The sequence below is a fragment of the Hesperophylax consimilis genome, chromosome 25, assembly GCF_061612785.1.
Source record: "Hesperophylax consimilis isolate HC1 chromosome 25, BYU_Hcon_1.0, whole genome shotgun sequence".
Taxonomy (NCBI): Eukaryota; Metazoa; Arthropoda; class Insecta; order Trichoptera; family Limnephilidae; genus Hesperophylax; species Hesperophylax consimilis.
The window spans coordinates 19,034,990-19,057,673 of NC_142860.1; the positions used below are offsets into that span (position 1 = coordinate 19,034,990).

General features: G+C 35.5%; 1 protein-coding gene across 1 annotated transcript; it reads left to right on the top strand.

The window, feature by feature from the left end:
• The first annotated feature begins 2,412 nt into the window (after window positions 1-2,412).
• Window positions 2,413-22,054, top strand: LOC149411631 (uncharacterized). Its single transcript, XM_089646706.1, has 15 exons — window positions 2,413-2,572; window positions 3,639-3,841; window positions 5,713-5,915; window positions 6,904-7,052; window positions 8,467-8,651; window positions 10,346-10,478; window positions 10,555-10,722; window positions 11,757-11,863; window positions 13,122-13,177; window positions 14,739-14,766; window positions 16,080-16,267; window positions 18,264-18,327; window positions 19,371-19,506; window positions 21,301-21,699; window positions 21,819-22,054. Exons 1-15 carry the CDS (start codon window positions 2,413-2,415, stop codon window positions 22,052-22,054), a joined length of 2,415 nt encoding a protein of 804 aa, XP_089502832.1.
• The last annotated feature ends 630 nt before the right edge of the window (window positions 22,055-22,684 follow it).

The window sequence follows — 22,684 nt, forward strand, 5'->3', positions numbered from 1 at the left end:
ATTACTATTTATTTAGGGAATACCTTATTTCAAATATTTTCTGATTTTACTCTTGTCAAGTAGATATCTATTACCATTATTATTATAATTATGGTTTCCTGGGATTTAATTTAACAAATAATTTGAATAAACCCTTTGTATGACACCTCCTCCCCCAAATGTAAAGTATTATATAAGCCATAGGAATATTTGTACCTGTCTGAAGATGGCCTTAACAGGCTGGAACCGGTTACGGTCGAAAATAAAATATAGTGGAAAAAAGTTTTAAAACCTATTATTATGCAATTACAATTTTTAAATTTAATATTTATTCAGAACATTATAATTTGGATAAAAGATAATAATAGGGCCTTTACCAGTGCCCTCTTTCCAAATTCGAAACTATTTATGCAACTAAAATATTGATTGTTTATATTATAATTTAAGTGTAGGTATACTCACAAGTATTTAAATTAACTATTAAAATGCCTCAACACAGGCTAGCCGCTAGCCTAGTGAGGCAGGTTATGAGAATCCTCAACTTTATCTAATTGTTATGTATTACATCTGTACGAGACAATTTACCGTCCGTACAATAACTGTAGATACGAAGGTAGCTGGGTACACTTGTCAGCGTTTCAGTCTTGGTAGATGTTGCAGAGGTTTGTGGTGGAGTTTAAAGCCACGATCAGAGAGGAATTTATTTCCAGATCTGAGCTGACGAAAAGAATTTATTACTGGCAAAAACTGAATTTAATACTGAATCGAAAACACATGAAAATATTTCTTGAGACTTTGGAGACTTGGAGATGGTTTTTCAGGAGAGAGGATTCCCTTTCAGAGGTAGTTGTTGAACTGACTTTGTATGGAATTCGATTCTCTATTTATAGAACGTTTTCAAATCGAGCCCTCTCGGAGGAGTTCTATCCTCTTTCGTGAGGGGTAAAATGGTTAGGTATTTTTCCTCTCTGCAATTATCTTGTTGACAGGAAAGTTATATTTTAATATGATACCTTTAACCAAGTCAGTTCAATCTACCAAAACCATCTCCCCCAGTCTCGTTTATTTATTTTATAATAAATTACACAAATTTTCATATTGGGTTTGAAGTTAAATATCTTTGGTTTGAACATTTCCCAAAGAGTAACAAATATATTTAGGTATAATTTTTCATGTTATTATGTTAGCATATAATCATTTCTTGGCGTTGATATTTATTCCGTGGTTATATTTTGCATCATTTTTCCGTAAATTGAGTCTGATGATATCACAATTAGTCACATTTGAATTTGTAATCATTGTTTGATCAGAATTTCAATGGGATATGCTGGGTTGTGATTGGCTGAAGACGGCGGCCATCATGGAATTCCATCCGGTGAGTAGTGGAGGGGGGTCTACGTAAATACTGAGTTGCTTCCCTAGCAGTGGTCATTTCGTGGGTTGGTGGCTCCGAGTGAGGTAGTGGATGGTTATTTTCAGATGTGTTTCAGGTTCTGCTATTATATTGCTATGTAATTATCTTGATTAATCACATATAGCACATCATTTGATTGAGTAATTATGATGTAAAGATTTCCAATTGTGTCGGCGAAACGGTATCAAGCGGTTTCGGGGTTTGAGTGTTCTTGCGATTTTTTGCGTAAATATGATTTTTCTTGAAAAATTCTGGATGTCTGGATACGTATGATACAACATCTATTTACATGTTTATAGTTGCAAATTTATTGAATAAAACATTATTATTATTTTATATTTAAAAATATAAAGTACAAATTAAAATAGCGAAATTTGGCAAAAATCATGTTTCGAAATACAAAAATGGATATAGCCTAAACGAGCGGATAAAATCCAATAATAAAAAAATTATGCATAAAGCCAGTTATACCAGAAATTTGAAAACGACAACCTGCAAGTTTTATTTGCTCTAGATAAAAAAAGTCTGAAATCTGTGTATTTTCATATAATGTCTGAAAGGGTTAAGACATCTTTGACGCGCACTGATGAGGTTTGTAGCTTATTGATTAATTAGTTACATCTGAGAGATCATGGGTAATGTAACTTTACTTGCCGAGACGAAAACTGAGAAAGAATATGCATAAAGAAATTATATTATGATTTTGTAACCTCCAAAAGTAGGCACCGTAGAAACATTTAAAAAATAAGAATTCCTTTTTTCAATTAACAACTTTTTTCTTTCAATCATTTAATTTTAAAATAGTCACATTTCTTTTTGGGTCTCAAAATTCTGGGGAGTGTCAAAATTATTTGTATAATTTTTTTGTTGTTTTAATTATGGATTCACACGTAACTGGGGAATTATTATCAGAAAAGTACTACACCCGCAAAAGTTATTTGAAAAATGATATCATTCCAATACATAAGAAGATTCACGAGAATTTAGGCGATGACTTGGCAAACTATTACTTTTCGACTATGTCTAAAGAGTCACGGATTATCATCGGGATGGAGCCTCCGCTGGAGGGGCCCGGAGACCAGATGTGGGTCTACCCTGAGGATGAGCTAAACGATCAACCAAAACTGAAGCCAGTCTCTGCAATGGAAATCAAAGCGCTGACACATCAAGGAATTTTAGGTAAATCAAAGACTCATTAGGTACTAGACGTTTTAAAATAATTTCCCTCGGGGCCTATGTGAAAAACCTTCCAACAATCCAAAATATGTAGAGCCATTTGAATAGCCATGGAAAGCCTGGGAGCCCCCAAATTGATAAGGGATTCCCAAATTCACCATGACTCTGAAATCCCTCCTTCATAAAGTCTCGTAGAAACATTTTATGTGGGAATTCTCACCCATGAAAACGTGCCTCGCCCGATATGATGAAAATATACATATGTACCACACATAAAATACCTAACCAAATCCACCAAAATTTCGTAAACCTCCCCGAATTGCAGCAATGTTCCTTCTGCAAATATTTTTTAACAAACTCTCAATAACATCATATATTTCTAACAACCAAATTAATATTAACTCATTATGAAAGAGACAGGGGCCTTTTTGGCCCAAAGCTCGCAAGTATATCAAATGTCAACTCCAGGCAGCGCAGAACTGCAAGGAGTAGAGAAGCCATGGAGAAGCCTTGTCCACCATGATTGGAGTGGGGGTCGCGATCCTAAGCATTGAGAGACCGACTTAAGAAGAAGAAGAGTTATCATATCAGATTATATGTATTCAAAAGGTCAAAGTGTGCATAATAAGCAATAAAACACCTTAATAATAAAAATAATGATAATAATTGGATGACTTTTATAGCGCCGTTTCTGTGCAAAATCACCTCATATTGTGGGTTTAATTAAAAAGATAATATTTCGATGATTTGTATAGTGCTGTTTTGGGAAATACTCACCTCAAGGGTGCTGTTCAAATAAAATAATATCAATTTGATTTCGGTTCAATGACTTTGTTTCTTGAAGAACGTTACTATGGTTGGACTGTTTCAAATTCTGTGGGATTAGCGCCATTTAAAATTTTTGATACCGATTCTCGGCCCTTCACAAAGCTACTTCTAATCTGTTTCACTAGATGATCGCTAGCTTAGTTTATCATTTTCATCTTTGTTAAAGCATTCACTTTTTCAATTCAAGATCTCGTTAATATAATTCTTTTTGCTTTTTTAAATTTAAATTGAATTCTTGCAGAAATCGGGGATAAAACTTTGGAAAAACTAAATTATGAGAAAGAGCAGGACATAAAGAACGCCATTACGGAGAATGACCAAATATGGAAGTGGCTGGCCAAGGAGCATTGCAGGAGATGTGTGAAGAAAGCTGTAAAGAAGGAGAGATTAATTCAAGATGGCGATGCCAAGAGAATGATCAACGTTTATAATGATACTTACAAGGTAAAAACTTGAAATTCTTTTGAAATTAGAGAGAAGTTCTTCAGTGGTTTTTTACAATTGTTGCATACCCACTCTTTAGCATTGCTAGTTGCTCAATAGCAGTTGCATAATTTAGGTAATTCTAGATAAACTAAAAGTAATCGACCTGCATTTAAAAAATTATCCAGTTACTATTTTTTAAGATATTAAATAATATCTATTTGACGAATTCTGACGAAATTAATTTCCTATGACCGTTTCTTTAAACAAAAATCCTCGCCGCAAACAAGCCCCGAGTGTGTTTGTAAAAGGTCCTTTTTACAGGATAGGGCTACAATAATTAATTTTATTACTGATGGGCTTTTAAATAATTTTATATTTTCCATGATACTGCTTGATACAAGGATTACTGCAAGATAACAACAGTTTTCAATGGTTAGATTAAAAAAAATTAACTTGGTGGAAACGAAGTTGCATTTAAATGTGTATAATATATTATTAAAAATAAGAGAAAAAAGAAAGATAAAATCTGAAACCACTTTTTAATTGCAGATGGCATAAAAAAATAATACATTTAAGTTATACATAATTTACAAGTGAACAATAGGAAAAATATATACTATAGCTCCATCTATATATGCCCCTAAATAATAATATTATTCTACATAAAAATATAATTCAGGTGTATCTGTTGTAAACAGGTAAACTTATATTAGATTATGTCAATATTTGAGGTGAATTTGTTTCCAAGTGTGAAAGTGAGAAATAGGAGCTTTTATGTGGTAGTTAGTTCTGGAATTACTGTTGACGAATAATGTATTTTTCCTGGTTTCTCGATTTGATACTTTAAAGTCGATGAGTTCCAGGAGATAACAACAGTCTAGTTTGGAGCGAATAATTTTAAACAAAAGTCCTTTACTTTTCTTCTATTTTCTAAGAAATTCATTTAAACCTTTAGAACACCACATCCTTTTTGAGGGAAATCAAAAATGGAATCAAAAATGGAATAAAAAACTATCTCTAAAGTGTTTAAAGTGCAAGCAATTCTGTTCAAAAATTTTAAGCACTTTCTCATGACATACAGGTTTTAATCACATATCAAAAAATTCCAGCTAGGGTGAAATTCCATTGCTAGCATGAACGGTTTTTCGGCGGGAAACTTTTTTTATGTCACTGGTGCACAAACAGTTTTCTAGAGGTTAAGTGTATTTAGTAAGAATGTCTGGTTTATGTGTTGCATAGATATGTGTAGTATGAAGTCAATAAATCGTAAAAATTTGTGCTGCACAAATTCATAGATAAAAGGTATTTGAATTTCGCTCGATTTTGTACTCTTTTACAATTTTGCATTACTTAATGATTGACTTTTGAGCGGAAATGGGCAATGCCCGGTTAAAATGGTAAGGTAGCAACTAATATCTGAGTGTTACTGGAAAGGCCAATATTGGATTGAATCACCGATACTATATTGTATTTGTATATCTTTCTTAAAAGAATTGAATTTTTATACGAACAAAACTATTTATATGATTTAAGATTTTCACGGCCAAAAGTATTTTTGTTATTTGTTTTTGGGGTATTATGCCGTGTTGCGCTAACTCCTTCTTTAGCCTAAAGAAGGAGTTAGCGCAACACGGCATAATACCCCAAAAACAAATAACAAAAAAAAACTATTTATTATCATAAGTACATGCACAAATAAACAATTCATCTTACTATTTTAAAGCACAACTTGTAGAAAGTGTTTTTTTTTTAAATAATTATAACAGCGCCATCTATAAACGAGCAGTTTATGAATAATTGAATGTTTACCCTTAAAACTATTCAAATAAACTAATTTTTAGTTTGGACACAGTGTTAGATAAACATTATGGCTTTAATGTTGATTCCAGGGTGAGGTCAGAAATGTCCAGCGACAGTACAACCTCCTGATGGAAGAGAGGCTCGAGGAGATGAAGAAGAGGATGGCGAACATGCACCGGCTGCAGGGGGAGGTGGCCCTGAGGGAACTGTCCAAGCAACTGACGGAGTACTTCGAGAATGAGATCAAAGAAGAGACCACGAGACTGAAGGAGCACTTTGACGAAGTCATAGCGTAAGTGGAAATTAAAAATAAATGTAAAAATTAAAAAAACAATGTTCACGATATTTTATGATTCCATATTTGAAATAAAATACACTAGACATTAAAAAAGAAGGTGAACGACGCACTTCTCTTCCCATTCGCAGGTAGGGCGTGATTTATTAGTAGTTAATTGGTGGCTTGCACTTTTTTTTATGTGACACCTCACAAGAGCGCCTCTGTCTATATTGTGTAATATCAGGGGAACTGTACTTGTCAGGCGGGTTAACAGTGGGGCGTATTATGAAAGAAAAAATTCCATAAAACACTACATTTTGTGGATGAAATTTTTTTAAATGTCACATGGGATTTTTTTTTTAAACAACTAATTTCGTCCATATAGGGCCGGCCTTGTCTCCGTTAATGTGTTAAATATTCACTTGGACGTAGTGATTTTTTTATGTGAAAACCACACAAGAGTCCCAACTGCTCCCAACCATCTGGAGCCATTGATAGTGTGGCATCCCCAATCAGGGTGTGTTGTGAGGCTGAAGGTAGTAAAGAGCGGAAGGAGATGGGGAGAAGAAGGTGGAGAAGTACCTGGCTATTCAGATGTGGTCGCCAAACACAGCTAAAGCTATTTTAAGTAAAGTTTCAATTCTGAATGGTGATTACACCAGGGCGATACTGAAAGTATCTTCCACCCTGGAATGTACCGCAAATATACTTTATTTTATTTTAAATTATAAAATTGTGAAATAATAAAAATCAAATAAATAAAATTTACTTGCACACGACAGGATTGAACCCGAGACCTCTGGATAGCTAGTCGAGAACCTAACCCCTCGACGACAGAGCAATAGGTTCGCTTAATGCAAAGTAATGTGTATCCTTTTGTTTTTTAACCAACTTGGTGTTGCATTATTTAAAAGCATTTAAACAATTGTAACATCCTCAATTGTTTTAAGCACTCTCTTGACATGAAATATATAATAAATAATTTTGTTTGTGTGTCCAACAGTTTGGAACAAGCACGCTTCGCCCATGAGCTGAATGAACGACTACACTCTCTGCATCATCAGATAGAATGCCGAGGAATTGTGGACGTCCTCTATACAGTGTGCTCGGAGAGACATCACTATCTTATTAAACAGGCCATCATCGAAAAGGGTATTTTTAAAATTTTCTTTGAGACACAACATGATTATATATTATTATGAACTAGTAACCTGTCAAATATCATGGGATATTATAATAGTAGGATTTGTGAAGCTGAAAGAATTTATAAAAAAATTATTTGTCACAGCCTTTCAAACAAAGAAATTTTACCCATCGAATGTTAGTAAACTTAAAAAATTACGACATCATTCTAATAACATTATGAACATACAAGATACGTTATATTCATATTAATCGAATTACAAATGTAGCACCGCTTATGAAAAGGATATGTGTGTATGAATGAAATAGCTAGGGGTGTGTCCACTGGACCCAGTTCAGTGAATCCACACGCTTTGTCTTTAAGTTACGTATCTTCACTCTATGGATTCATTTAAGCATCTGTTAAACATTTAACAATAAGAATAACACAAAAGAAATACACATTTTAATTAAAGAATTATTAAATAATAAAATAAGGTTGTTACCTAGTATGTATATTATTATTTATGCATCAGTTCCAATTTAGAAAATTAAAATTCCATTGAACATAAATTATTTTAAGCATTTTGCAGGAATACATTGAAGTATTTCACATCACGCATGCACCGACAACCGAAATTAGTTTTTTTTGTTTTAATGGAGCGGAGACGGTTTACCTATAAATCCCATGAGCACTTAGTCCATAGTGCTATCTCCCATTTTACCTAATTTCTTTAACAGTAACCCAGTCCCTTTTATATGGTTCACCAGTGGTGTTATTGGACATGTGGCTATGTCTTCTGGTTCCTCAATGTCTCTTCCCAGGTCTCTGAGCCTTGTTCCCAGCAGAGCGGGACATTAGCACCAAAGGTGAATTGGAGTCTCTTCATCCTCTTCACATTTCCTGCAACTGTTGGTGTTTTCCACTCCCAACAACTGCATGTTTCCTGAGATGGCAATATCCTCAAGGGTGCTGTATTGGGTGTTCCGGATTGCTTCATTCCATATTTCATCTTTACCTTTCATTGTATGTATGTTGGTGTAGCAGGCCATCTCTCGTATGGCCGGCTTGGATCCCGTTAGTGGTGCTTTCACCCCTTTTCTTGGTAGACCGTCAGCCCGCTCGTTTGACCTAAATTTGGTATGCATTCCCAAAAAGTGTGAAAGTTATCAAAAGAATAAAGTACTTATTATTTTTAAAAATTTAAATATTTGGCATGAAATGTAAATTCTTTTTATATTTAGGTGAAATTTTTATATCCCGAAATTTTTTAACATTTCCAAGCAGGTTTTTTAAATCGGAAACTCAGATTTTTTAACAGTAACACTATGGTATACAGTTGTGAAGAAGTCGGGACTATATAAAGTAAAATAAAATGGATCACACTTCTGTGATGTATGTCCATAATGATAGAATCAAAATGAACTGTTTACTTGTCTGCAGATTATGGCCAACAAATAGCCGATCTTAAGGACAAGTTGGAGAACTACAAGGAGCAATTGGAGCAAACAGAAGACAAACTAGAGTACACTTCTTGTATGGATAGCAAGATCAAAGACAACATGAGAAGTCTCTGTAAGGAGTTCAGGAAACTGTTCTCTTACCATACAAACCTGCCGCCTTCGCAAGTAAGCTATATTTATACAAATTCTCACATAAACCTATTGTGTCCTAACACAAAAAATGTCTGTATCCGTCAAGTGAAAATAATAGTAAAGGTATCTACGTACATAAAGAATAGTGTCAGTGTGGTAAAAGCATGTATGATTGCGTGAGAAAAGTGGAGATTTGCAAAGAATGCAAGGTTGATGTAAGCGTAATGAATAGAACACGACAAAGCTGGGGCAAAACAGCATTGCCTTGTCCTACTTATTGCAATATGAAAATGTGGTTTTTTGATGAGTTTAAATTTAATGGAAACGATGAATTGAGAATGCAATTCAAAGTTTGTTGTTTGCAGCGCCTTCTTGTAATCTTTCAGTGTTGCAATCTCTCACCTGATGTTTAGCGCAGTTATATTTGCAAGTACGGGGAGCCAAGGGAGAGGTGTATTCACTAGTAACTTGTGTTTAATCTTTTAGCTCCGTTTGTGTAAAATCTGCAGAGGTACAGAATATTTACACAGCAGATAAAGAAGGGATAGGAGATACCAAAAAGACGACGGAAGCAAAAACAGCTTGTTTTAATATTATTGTAGAAAGCAATCACTTTGTGGTTTGACATATTTAATAAAATAAAATACTTTTTTGTTTTAAAACCACGATATTTATTAATTTAAGAACCGACCGGTTTCGCTTTACTTAAGCATAATCAGGGTACAAATTAATACTAAACAAGAAGTACATAATGTGTGTATATATATAACAAAATATAGAGGGAGACAACATGATAAAAATATAAGCAACACAAAGACGGTCATAAAATACATTAACATAAGTGCACAAGTAATGGAAAAACCGATAGATAATTATGTAGACTAATGGGTTACATCAATAAATCGGGAGAAACAAAGCATCAACTGGCATGGTGGTAAGGAGGTAAGGAGAACTGGGAATTTTTTATGGGTTTATTGGAAACAGACCTAATATTGGACTACTTGATATGTCTAATTGATTATTAAGTATCATAACATTATTACAATAACGGTTTTTCCGAATTCGCAAATCATTTGATCGATAAAGATCATACATTCTGTCATAGCACCGGTGCTAAGATCTTACATAAAAACGGGCATGGTAACAGACTAAACAACTTAGAGGCACTAGAAATTAAAAAAGCTGTAAAAACCAATAGTCAGATACTTAATAATCAATTAGACATATCAAGTAGTCCAATATTAGGTCTGTTTCCAATAAACCCATAAAAAATTCCCAGTTCTCCTTACCTCCTTACCACCATGCCAGTTGATGCTTTGTTTTTCCCGATTTATTGATGTAACCCATTAGTCTACATAATTATCTATCGGTTTTTCCATTACTTGGGCACTTATGTTAATGTATTTTATGACCGTCTTTGTGTTGCTTATATTTGTATCATGTTGTCTCCCTCTATATTTTGTTATATATATACACACATTATGTACTTCTTGTTTAGTATTAATTTGTACCCTGATGATGCTTAAGTAAAGCGAAACCGGTCGGTTCTTAAATTAATAAATATCGTGGTTTTAAAACAAAAAAGTATTTTATTTTATTAGCTTGTTTTAAGTTGTTATTGTGCGCGTTTTAGTTATTATTGCATCCAGCTCCTAAATTTATGATGGTAGTCGTGTTGTGAATGTATTTGTTTTTACTTGTTTTAAAACTGACATAAAACTTTTTAGCTGGGTTTCCTACCTAACCTAGAAGAGATCTTTGTTGAGAGCGCCCACTGCGAGGTACGGCCTAGACGCAACAAGGAGCAAAGCTTCGCAGATCAGCAAATGAAGGAGGGGGGTGAGGAAATAAGTGAAAAAGGTCGATTGTCTACAATTACTTTTGTTCATTAATTATCAGCCGTGGTGTAAGATCTCATGTTACATTTTATTTCTAGGTTCATCAGATAGTCACTTTATCTTTGGCACTGAAGCAACTAGGCCACATAAGAAAGCAAAACGTCCCTTCATAGTCTACGGAGATATGAGCGAAAAAGCTGACTTATCCAAAAAGGTTTATGAAAATGAGGATGTTATCAGCTCTGAAAGTTATCTACCCAAATGGCGTAAGTATTCCAAACTTTATAATATTACTAGCTGTACTGTAGCTATTATGGTGCTGTTTTTTTTTTAAATAGCATGTTTGTCCAACAGATGGCGCTGTTTTATACCTAAAAGTATGTTTTTACCTGTCACAGGTGACATCTATATAATATAGGTAAATAAAAACACCCGCCTATTCGAATGCAACGTTGTGTCAAAATTTCAAAGCAATCGGTGACGATCTATCAGAAATATAAGATTTTGAAAATACGTACAGTAACATTATTATTTTAATAGAAAGGCATCGCAGCGAATGTTGATGCGAACACTGAACTCACACAAGTGTATTGCTTGCATACAACATACAACATGTTTCATCATTTGGAAATTAACCGTTCGGCAATGCAGGTCGTCACATAATTAATGTAATGTCAACCGTGGGAACTGCGTCTAAGAGGCATGTGCGTCTGTCAGGTTTTATGATAAAACTAAGCAATTTGTGATATCTAGGAACGAACTAATTTCACAATAAGTTTAATAGGGGTAGGATGGAACCTGGCAGGGGTCTCACTGTGTCGGGAAGGTCGTGCCGTTTTTTACCATATTTTTGTCCGGACAACACTGGGGCTTCGCCGTCCGCACATTTCTTTCGTCGCCACCCAGCGGGTCTTTTTGAAGACATTCACTTCTTCTTGGAGGTCTCGAATAAATTTATACAAGACAGATATTTGTTGTAGTACGTTAATATAATACTACTGATATATACTACAAGGTATATAAATATATGTATATACAATTTCTTACTTTATTATAAAAAAAATTTCAATAGATAGACATACTTGCCTGCTTTCATGGGGCAAGCTTAATTTAGATTAAAATTTAGCATCGGCGATCAAGAAGTTATTTAATTTGCTACTTATTGGTTATTGAATCTAACTTGTTAATTTATTTTCTGCACCTCCCCCGACTGACCTAATTTAAATATTTAGAAATATGTAGGTACATACAAATATTATATCAACTCATTTAAAAATGCTTAATTGAACCTTTATTCTAGTGTTGAATGGAGAAGGCTGCCGGGCGGCGAAGGAGTCCCTTAAGAAATCGCAGGAGCTCCGTCATCCTCATGATTCCCTTTCTAAGATGCAAAAGTCTAACTTTCAGGTACCTAACCTCAAAATTTATAGAAAATGTATTTTCATTGAGCCATAATCTGTTTTCTTCTTTTTCATATGGTAGACGAGAGTTGGTGAATTTAAAAGTGGAATGCTGAGATTATCCAGCCAGACTATAGCATCGGAAGTCCCTTGTTTCAGCATAGATGTGCCACAGGGAAACTGGTGAAGGGGATATTCTTATACGATTTGTTCTCTTGTTTGAATTTCTCCACATTCTCACAATTTAGTGTAATAGCTTTACAAACAGCCTGCTAAAGTATGTCCACTGGACCTTCAGTGAAACCACACACATTGTCTCAGTAACGTATCTTTGACATGATGATGCCAAATTTTCGCCTTACACTAGCTGATTCGATTGATTGATTTTCGTAATAATTTACTTGTTTCTTGCAAAAAGATTTATTGTAAATTATACTGTCTTACCAGATAATGAAGTGTTTATATATTTTTTTATGAAAATATGTGGTTATAATCTACCATAAGAATTTCCCCCAGAATAGCTGCTTATACAGGTTGTCCGGTGGTCAAGTTCACAAACTTCGGGAGGTGATTCTATAAAATGGTAGAAGTAAAAAAAAAAAAAAACTTTTTTAGAAATTTTGTCATTTTTTTCCCATACAAAAATACTTTTCCACGGAAGATTATTATTTTCTCCATACAAACAATTGAATTTTTGTACCTGAAAACTACCTTAAGACATTGAAATTGTCTTATTTACCTGTACAAGAATCACCTCCCGAAGTTTGTGCACTTTACCCCCTGACACCCTGTATGCAGAGAAATGATTTTTTGATCGTGTACGCCAGGCGATTAGTTTAAGAACGAACATTCAGATCTTGCGCAGAAAAGTCCCACAGTGAACAGCGCCGCAAGCCTTTGCCTTACTTTAGTGAACATTAACTTAATGTGCATGGAGTGGTTATTTCAATGTGCGCTCTTCGGTGGTCAATGTACGACTGATGTCATAGTTTATTCAAAGCATTTTCGAACCCTCCTGGTGGCAAAAGTATGGTCTCCTGATTTGCCTCCAACTTGTTGAAATGATACTCAGATTTCATGTTAGGGCAAGTCTATTAATTTGAATGTCTATGATACCTACTTCATCTCTATGATAAGTATGTAGTTCCAATTGAGAATCAAAAGTTACCCACTACGCAGGAATGATTGACATTACTAACCAACTTACCCATGTCACCGACAGGCCAAATGTAATTTACATTATTGTTTTTTTCTTTCTTCTTTAGAATACACCTTCTACATCAAGATATTCAAATTTGGCAGTAGAAATGCTTGAGAAGTCGTAAGTTTTGAAACTATCAATATTTTATACAAGTTTAATTCTCTCTGCCCGTCTTTGCGGATGCTGTGCGGGGGCCTCTTTTTTTTATGTAAACTCAAAAGAAAGTAAATTTCTGATTGAATAGAATACTCTTACCAAGTGGCGGCTTGAGCACTTCTTCGAAGGTGGGGACCAGATTTTTTTTGTGTAATGAAATCTCACCACCCGAAGAATATATAAAGTTTCTACAACAACAACAAACTTGTCTGTGAACAAAAATGTTCACAGACATGTCTGAAACAAAATGTTTTTTAGATCTCTCTAGATATTATATATACCAATTTATAATACAAAATAATAAAAATAATGCGACCTTAATGTTGGGAAGTAAGAGCTTCACAGATGCACTCATAGAGGGCAGTGTATAGAGCTTGCGTGGAAGTCCGCAAGATGGCAGCCAGTGGCCAGTAGTCGCCAGGACCAGTTAGAAGGCTCCCAGACAAACTTGGTGTCTCAGATCACATTTAGCCAGCTTCTAGTTAGGTCGACTATCGAGTCACCATTGTAATACGCGAAGTATTAATAAATCCCTGATTTATCACAAAGAACAATTTATTTATAATCTCCTTCCACGACGAGTTGGAGAACTGTTTGTGGGAACACAACACTTAATTTGAATGTGTGCGATTCCCGTCCAAAAATAGCAAACCGTTCAATTCTTGCAGCGGGATTTGCGGGACAGTCCCTAAACTCTGTGAGATTCACATACAAGGTCGGGATTTCTAAGGAATCACTCCAAATGCACTAAATACGAATTTCAAGCGAAAAAGCTCGGTGACATAACCCTACTGTGCGGTGCGCACTGCGCTTGGCCAATGCTCTCAAGAAGTAGCGTGTTGTGTATTATTATGTTATTGTGAATGGATGCTTTATTAAGGTAGGTGACACATTACGCTATTCGCTTCATGGCTTAGTCTAGTTCAGCATATTGCTTGCCACACATGTATGGTGAGCGATATGCTGAAATTGGCAAAGCCACGAAAATATAGCGTGGTCTGTGAAAGAAACTTCGCTACTGTGCTTAAACTACAAGGTTCGTCCGTGGGAACTATTCTAATTTCGTGCTTGAAAAAATCCTTTGTATTGTAAATTTCTTAATTGCTTTTATGTTAAAAATGTTTATTTATTTTGTTGAACTATTTTTCTCTGGTTGTGGATAGACCCCATCGTCTAACTAACTACCAACTACCACTGCTCTTACCAAGATCTACAATATACTGTAGGATAGTTATAATACCTCCAACTTCTAACATTTCGCATACATTCTGATGCCAGTATGCTACACTAGCGCTTCATAGCGGTACAAGTTGTGAAGCTTGGTTTATTTCATACATTTGAATGGATTTTATGCAGGATTATGCCTCTAGCGGCCAGATTTGCCAGCCAATACAATTAAATACTGTCCATACTTTACAGAATACGTATTATGTATTAACATTCTAGGGTATTTGCTTGAACTAATTTGATTGTTCAATGAAGTTTATATTTAAATGCCTTTATTAATCAAGTATTATTTTTCCAGAACCCAACGTACAAGCATATTGAAAAAGGTAAATAAAGCACATAATTTAATTTCAATTAAGTAACATAAAAAAACAACTTTTAAAGCAGCATATTTATATAAAATGAAGCATTTTGAAAATTGGGAGCTATGTGGAATTAATATCTTTGCACATACATACCACTTTTTTGAGTTTATAATCAATTAGTTTTGAATTGACAATACAATGTACAGCAACTAACGAGCAAAAATATATTTGTCTTGAGCAATGAATACTCGCAAACTGTGAACCCGATGTCATGAAATTTGCAATTTTCTTTTTTCTATTTAACATTTCTAGGTTGCGTTTCACTTTCATTATGTGCTGTGGAACTATGAAATTTTTTTTTTTTTTTTTTTTTTTTTTTTCACTTGTAGCAAACACTTTGTGGGTATACATAATTATAATAATTAAAATAAAATAACTTTGTTTAAATACCACTTTATTGTATATATTTATAACCAACCGGTTTCAGTTCAGCCCGAACCTTCATCAGGGTTAATAAAAACATATTAAATTAATTACAGAGGTGTGTGGGTACTTATAGTTAAGCTGGAAGAGGGAGAGAGAACATCAACTATGGTGGGGGTGGACTACTAAATAAACGGGCGGGTTACTAAATAAACAATTAGATTTAACAAACAGCCCCATTTTAAATATATTTCCATTTCCTGCACCTATGTTTACCCCCTCTCTCCTACCTAAGTCTTCCACCCCCACCATAGTTGATGTTCTCTCTCCCTCTTCCAGCTTAACTATAAGTACCCACACACCTCTGTAATTAATTTAATATGTTTTTATTAACCCTGATGAAGGTTCGGGCTGAACTGAAACCGGTTGGTTATAAATATATACAATAAAGTGGTATTTAAACAAAGTTATTTTATTTTAATTATGAAATATTTATTTGACTGTAAAAAATAAAATCTCAGGCAAAGCCGGATAGCGAATATAATATATCTATAATCTTATATGATGAAACAACATTTGTCACAGTGCCCTGAAGAAGACATGGCTATGTTCGAAACTAGCTGATTTAAAACTCAAATTATTCAGTGTATGCTTACTAAAATGTTAAATATATATATTTATATACATTAGGAATGTTACATCGAGTAACCAGATCACACAGAACAGTGACAAAATAGAACTTGATAAAATAATATGTTAGGTTAAGTATGATTTGAGGTTTTCACGGCCAAAAGTATTAATGTGATTTTGTGTTTTTTTTTCATCACTTTTTTTCAATGTTCTGTTTTGTTACTGTCCTGTTTTGTCAAAATGAAAAAACATGATTCATAATAGTTTAAATTTTTTTTTAGAATGGCTATGAATTCATACCAAATAGTGGTAAAGAATTTTCTCCCGAAATCCAAAGAAAAACTTCTCAGGAATTCGAAAGAAGACTTTCTCCCGATATTGGTTCCGAAAGTTCTCCAGAAATGATGGGGAAAATGTCGGCAGCAATGTCAACAGCTTATGACATGGACGGTTCCGATGAGAGACTCAGGTTTGTTGTAAACAATAAAAACTAATGAGTTAGTCTGCAAAGCTCTCGTAAGCACTCCAGTCTTAGGCCCATTGTACCTACTATGTTCCATGTTTCAACATCAACATTCTCTCAACTTTTCACTTGAATGCAATCGGCTTACTTGAGAAATGCCCATCTCATACATGACAACCTGGGTTCTCGCCTCATAAGGTTTATGACATAAGCCCTGGTCCTCCATCAATAAGATAAGATATTACCATAGCCGTTGTGCCCACATGATGCATGAGTGAGGTCTTAGAGTCGGCGATGTGTGAATACAGAAATCACCGAACATGTGGTCAATGTATGCTCCGCATCCCTTGTGTTCCCTTTTGGACTTGTTTTTTCTAGACATAATCAGCAATACTGCGCACAAAGCGAGTCGGAATATACATTCTCTCTGTTCCAATATCTATGAATCGTTTGAAACACAAAGATATCAGCAATAGTTCGCATTCTATTTGTATTCAGTATCTAAAAAGCTGTAAAGTATTTGAATTTCATGCAAGCGTATTCACTCCCACCTGCCTAGGTGTTTGAATGCCAAATACGTGTTTGACAAGAGCATGTAGCGTACAAAAACGACTTGCTTATGGGTATTTTGCACAGTGTATCACACAGAGTAAGATACACAAGACTGTGAAAAGGCCGGAGGTCCCAATCCACGGAGGCGTGAGATGTCGTCCTTCAGTGGCGTGGGGGAGGAGAACGAGGCCGTCTCTGTAGCCGCTGTAGAGCTGGTCCGATCGCTTGTCGCTAGTTCTTGTTGCTGATCCCGGGTCTAGTCCGAAGGGGTAGGCAAGTCCGTGGTCCAGGATGAGGCGGGGGTCAGAGTAAAAGAAGGCGAGCAGAGACAGAAGTCGGAACGAGGTAGAGGGCAGAGCAGAGAGAGAGTTGTAGAGCTGGTGATGGTTTCTGGAGATCTGCCTTTCTAAGGGCTTTGTGCCCGTTTTATAGGACGCGGGCCCCACCCTCCCACGGGTCCCGCTTTCTCTTAGATTCTCGGAATCGGGAGCTGTGTTGGGACGCGATGGCGGCGCCCCGCCGCTCCTTTTACCGCCGCTCGGCCGGTAATTTCGGGCCGTGGCCGAACGTAACCACGGCTTTCTTTTGTGTAGGCACGATTCTCATAATCGTGCCAGAATTGAATGCCATTCTCATTCTCATTAGCATTTTATTTCACCAGCTCTCACACTCTATAATTCTCTGCCCGTATTCCTCCAGCCAAGCTCTGACGTGTCATTAATTTTGATATACAAGATCACATACATTTTAAATTTACATTATTTTACACACATATTTCTAGCAGTTTATCCAATTTAATAAGAGAGCAAATAACATATTCAATATGGGGCGGCCGTGGCCGAGCCCGGAGCGGTACTTCCGTTACACACAGAATAGCATAACTTGTAAAGGTGACCGGGTATGTCATCAAAATGACAATTCAACACACCTCCAAAAAGTGATATAAAGTCATGAAAAGAGATGAAACAAAAACTAGGTTACATAGGTAACTATTAAACCTAGTTTTTTTTTCATCACTTTTAATAACTCTATATCACTTTTTAAGGGTGTGTTGAATTTTCATTTTAATGAAATATCACAGAACCACTTGTAATATGTGATTGCATTATACATTTTTGACAGTTTGGCTTGAATAACTGAGGCCGAATTTTTGAAACATTGAATATTCTTCGATTAACTATTTAATTTTGGATCTGCAATTGAAGTTGCAGAGGGTAAAGGATTTATAGAGCTAATTTGATGTAATATTTGTATCAGTAATTGTATCTCATGGGCTAGTCTATAGATCTGTATATTTGATAGTAGGTGTATTACCTACTTATTGTCCAGTATAACTTTTTAAAAATTTCACTGACCCCCACTGGAGCACGTGTCTACTGGTGGCAGTGTCCAGTTTTTTTCCATATTTTATAATTTGAAATAACAGAGTATTGTTATTTTTTTATTGCAGTGTTCATCGTGACAGTCTGACGCTCGTGAAACCATTGAGACATTCAATCATAGCCAATTTAAAGGTAATATATTTTTTTATTTAACAAAGAAGCAAAGCAAAGTCAAGCATTGCAGCACAATGGAGTGCTGATACCAACCCTGATCCGTGATACATATAAGGAAATGAGACTGCCATAGGAAGAATGAAAGTAGACTGAATGCTGTAGAAATGAGATCCCTGAGGCGTATGTGTTTTAAAACAAATCTGGAGATTCAAAAACCATAGTAATAAGATAAAAAATGGATGCTTAGATGGTTTGGACATGTGGAGCGGATTAATGAAGAAAGGAGTGTATAATCCAAATATAATCCTTCCTTAATTTCGATGCTAAATTTTCACCTTGTGCAGATTGTATTTTCGAAAAACTTATAAGCAAAACAATGTTCTTGTAAATTGCAGTCTTACCTGATAATGTGTTTATATATTTATAAAAATAATATATAATCTACCAGTAATCAGTAAGTATTTTCCCAAGGATAGATAAATTATTTTAATAGTGTTCTTGGATAATACGTGCTGACGAACCAGAGGTTAAATAATAAGATTTTTTTGAGTTCCATTTTTTTAAAATAGAGTCACCCTAGTTGTTTTTATGCCTACCTTGTTTCTTATTGTATTATATGTGCAGTCATTATATTGAATGGGAATAATGATTTATTATTCTGATAATGTTTAAATATTGTAACAATGAATTCTCAATGTTTACAACTGGCCACTCATTCGTAAAAAATTTTTTCTTCCCCTTTTAACATTGTGTGTTCACTCAAATGTGTAAATTGTTAACCTCGATACAGGCTTAGTCCTAGTGAGGTTGATTGTCATGAGAAACATTTTGCTTTATATTCTGTAAGAAGTAATAAATAAATATATGGCGTGAAAGATAATGGTAGAAAAAGACGGGAACGCAATCTTCAATTTAGTTGTAGATAGCAAAATCATCTTAAGAGAATTTGGTTATTAATGTAGAGGGCCGTAAAACTTCTCCTCACTGATTTGGAAATCCAAAACAACTTCGTACACTTACATAATTTGAATGCATCGCATCTGATTTCCTTTTCCTTCCAGGAGTGTCCAGTGGAGATGTGCAAGTTCAAGACCATTTTAGGTTACGATATGCCGCCACACTTGAAGCACTTGGCTCTGGCGACATACGACCAGGTTCAGACATACAGCTATGACCATTACGAGATGGCGTCAAAACGTGAGATTTATATTCCTTTGCTTTCCTACTTCCATTACAATGTTGTTTAATGATTCCGTGGACAGCCAGGAACACTAATATATCCTTTCTGACAGAGCTAGGATTCTGCAATAGGCTATCAACCGTCTGCCTACAGCGTTCCCTATGACACATTGGACATGTTGCTCGCCAAACTGAGAACGCCAACCTGGAGAAACTCGGTCACGGTCACTGTCAAAATGTTTGGCGGGAGAAGCAGAGGAAGATCACCAATGCGTTGGAGTGATCAAATATCACCTGTGTCCTTGGCTCTCCACGCAGCGCTGAGTCGCAAGGAGTGGAGGAGCCATTATGTGCAGTTCATCAGGGAAATTGGAGTAGGAGTCACGATCCTCAACAATGAAACACCTTCATTTAGGGCTCTAAACACTGTAAAGTGTATCCCACTCTCATTCAAAAAGTCACAACAACATCATAACATTTCACCCCCAGCCGGCGGGAAGCATCTATAGTTAGTTCATCGCGCTAGCCTCTCACGCGGGAGCCAACTATAGTTATTTCTCGGTTTGAGACCTCGCTGTATTGCGTATAAACACGATACGGTACCAAAATTCATTGGCAAAAATTTCCCATTCATATTTCTAGCGACATCTCTAGAAATATGTTCAATAAATTTATTTTTATATCTTGGGTAAGGATTTCAAGCCCCCGAGACAGGCTTTCCCCTTTAGTTCATTTCAAATATACCGCATCTGTTCATACGATCTTGCTCGGCGCGCATGCGCAATAGACAATTACTGCGATGTTAGTGGAACCGTGCACCGCCTTTTATTTCAGCCTGATTTTTCGATGGTTTTTTAGCAATTGTGAATTTCATTTAACAATCTCATTTCGCTGGAAAAAATATACATATTTTAAGAATTTTTTAAATATAAAAACGCTCTAATGGCTGTTAAACCTAAAAAGTAATGTTTTATTGGCTCCACAATATTTTATGTTGTTTATAAAAACATTGCCCCAAAACAATTATTTTGAGTAATTTATGATTAGTTAAGATATGGATGCGTAATTTGAGCAAGGTTTACATAAAGAATGATCATGGGAAATATATTTAATTACAGTTTTAAAAAGTATTATTGGTCGGCGAGACGAGAAGAAAAAATGTGCCGCATGGAGGTGAAATAACCCGTCCATTTGAACGCAGCTTAAAGTTTAAAGCTCAAATAAAAAGCTGGATGCAAAATATACTGAAACCAAATTAATACAGACTGAAAAAGAAACCACTAAAATTACACTACATATTATATTTATAATTCTTTCAATATTTCATATTATTCATATATGAATTTAAATTTTGACCTGTAAATGAAATCCTCAGCACGGGTGATCCCAGTGAGGATATCATTAAATCTCTACTTGTAATAAAAAAAGGAAGATATTAAAAAAATATTTATTATTATTATTATAAGAATATTGCTCAATACTTTCAAATTGTAATACACGTATTTTCCAACTGTTGATTCACATTTATACATATATCCACATTTGCGAGGCTAGCCCTTGCAGGCGCAACTGGAGCAGTCCGCTCCGGGCGCTGACTTGCCAAGGAGCCAAGGCCCTGATAATACCTAACACCTAATACAGAGCCCTTGAGGTTTTTACTAGTGTCAGGCGCCATTTAGGTCAGGGCCGGCCCTGCACATACCTAGCGAATATGCAAATCTTCAATGACAGTTTTCCCAGTTTGACATACTGTGACATAAATCTAATATTGATTAAGTATAAATTTTTATTGTGAATGTATCTCATTTACAGAAGAGCTGTCGGATTTGGCACAAATATTCGTGAAGACTGAGGGTATCTCCGATTTGCATTCAATTCCAGAAGCTTCGGAAGAAGTTGAAGAGTTGGCTGAACTCCACAGTGTGGCCAGTACTCGAGATAGCCTATCGTTGAATGCCAAACAAAGTTGGGGGCTAGCTAAAACCAGTGAAGGGACTTCTAAACCAAGTGAGGGGACATTTAAACCTGGTGAAGGTATCATTAAATCTGGCAGAGTTAGCGTTGATCCCAGTGCATCGATTGCTAAACCCAGTAAGGTTAGCACAGAGGCGAGTGTGACAAGTGATAAACCTAGTCCAGCAAGCAAGGAAACCAAGTGTACTTGTGTCTTGGATGGAGATGTGTGCAATATGAAAAAAGCATCACTTATCGGTAAGCAAAATTCACTCACCAATCTAACTTAAATATCGATTCCTGAGTTTAATGGAATAAAAAATGTATGTGGTTGTCATTTTGGTTTCTGGTGAAATATTTTTTCTTTTGTGTAACAGGTGAAGGCAGCGGAGATGAAATCCCCACTATGCAAAAAGACAGCAAGAGATCTGGCATATCTGTCAAATCAAAACAGAAATCTCTCTCTTTCAAGCTTATAGGAGAAGACGAAAACACCAAACATCTGCGGATGACGCCCAAATGCATCACAAAACATACCTACCAATCTGTCAAACAGATCTTCAAAGATCATCCTCATTTTGTCGATAATTTTTTGGATATGGGAGGTTTGTAAAAAGGGAAACATCAGAATATATTACGACATTCATCAGATAGAAGTGTGATATTTACATGGGCATCCAAATTGATAAGACTAGCCCATCAGGGAAAGGGGAACAAACCATGTTGCGCAGAGCGGGAAGGGGGCATGACTGACTCCTTTCTATAATTCATCAATAAATGAATCTAACAGTATACAGGTAACTCATATTGTAATATCACTATTTACTCTATGAAAATAAAATCTGCTTACGAATTACAAATCCTTTTCACAATGGCGCACACATTGCTGGCTGTTTAAAAAACTTAACCACAAATCCCAAATCGGGAAAACAAAAGTTCAGGCTTGTTTCCAAAATTGAATTTTTTTTTACACTTTTACAAATGTGTTATAATTTACCCACCTCACTCATTTTTAGTATCACTATTCAACCTGATTTGAAGGCGTTTCGGTTAAAGATGAATATTCAGATCCAGCGCAGAAAAGTGCCACAGTGGAATGTGCTTCAAACCGTTGCCTTATCTTAGCGAACTTTAGTTTTCTGCGCAGAGTCTGGTTTTTTCAATATGCTCTCTTTGGCGGTCAGCGTACAACAGATATTTTATTCAAAGCATTCTCACACTCTCCTGGTGCCAAAAATATGGT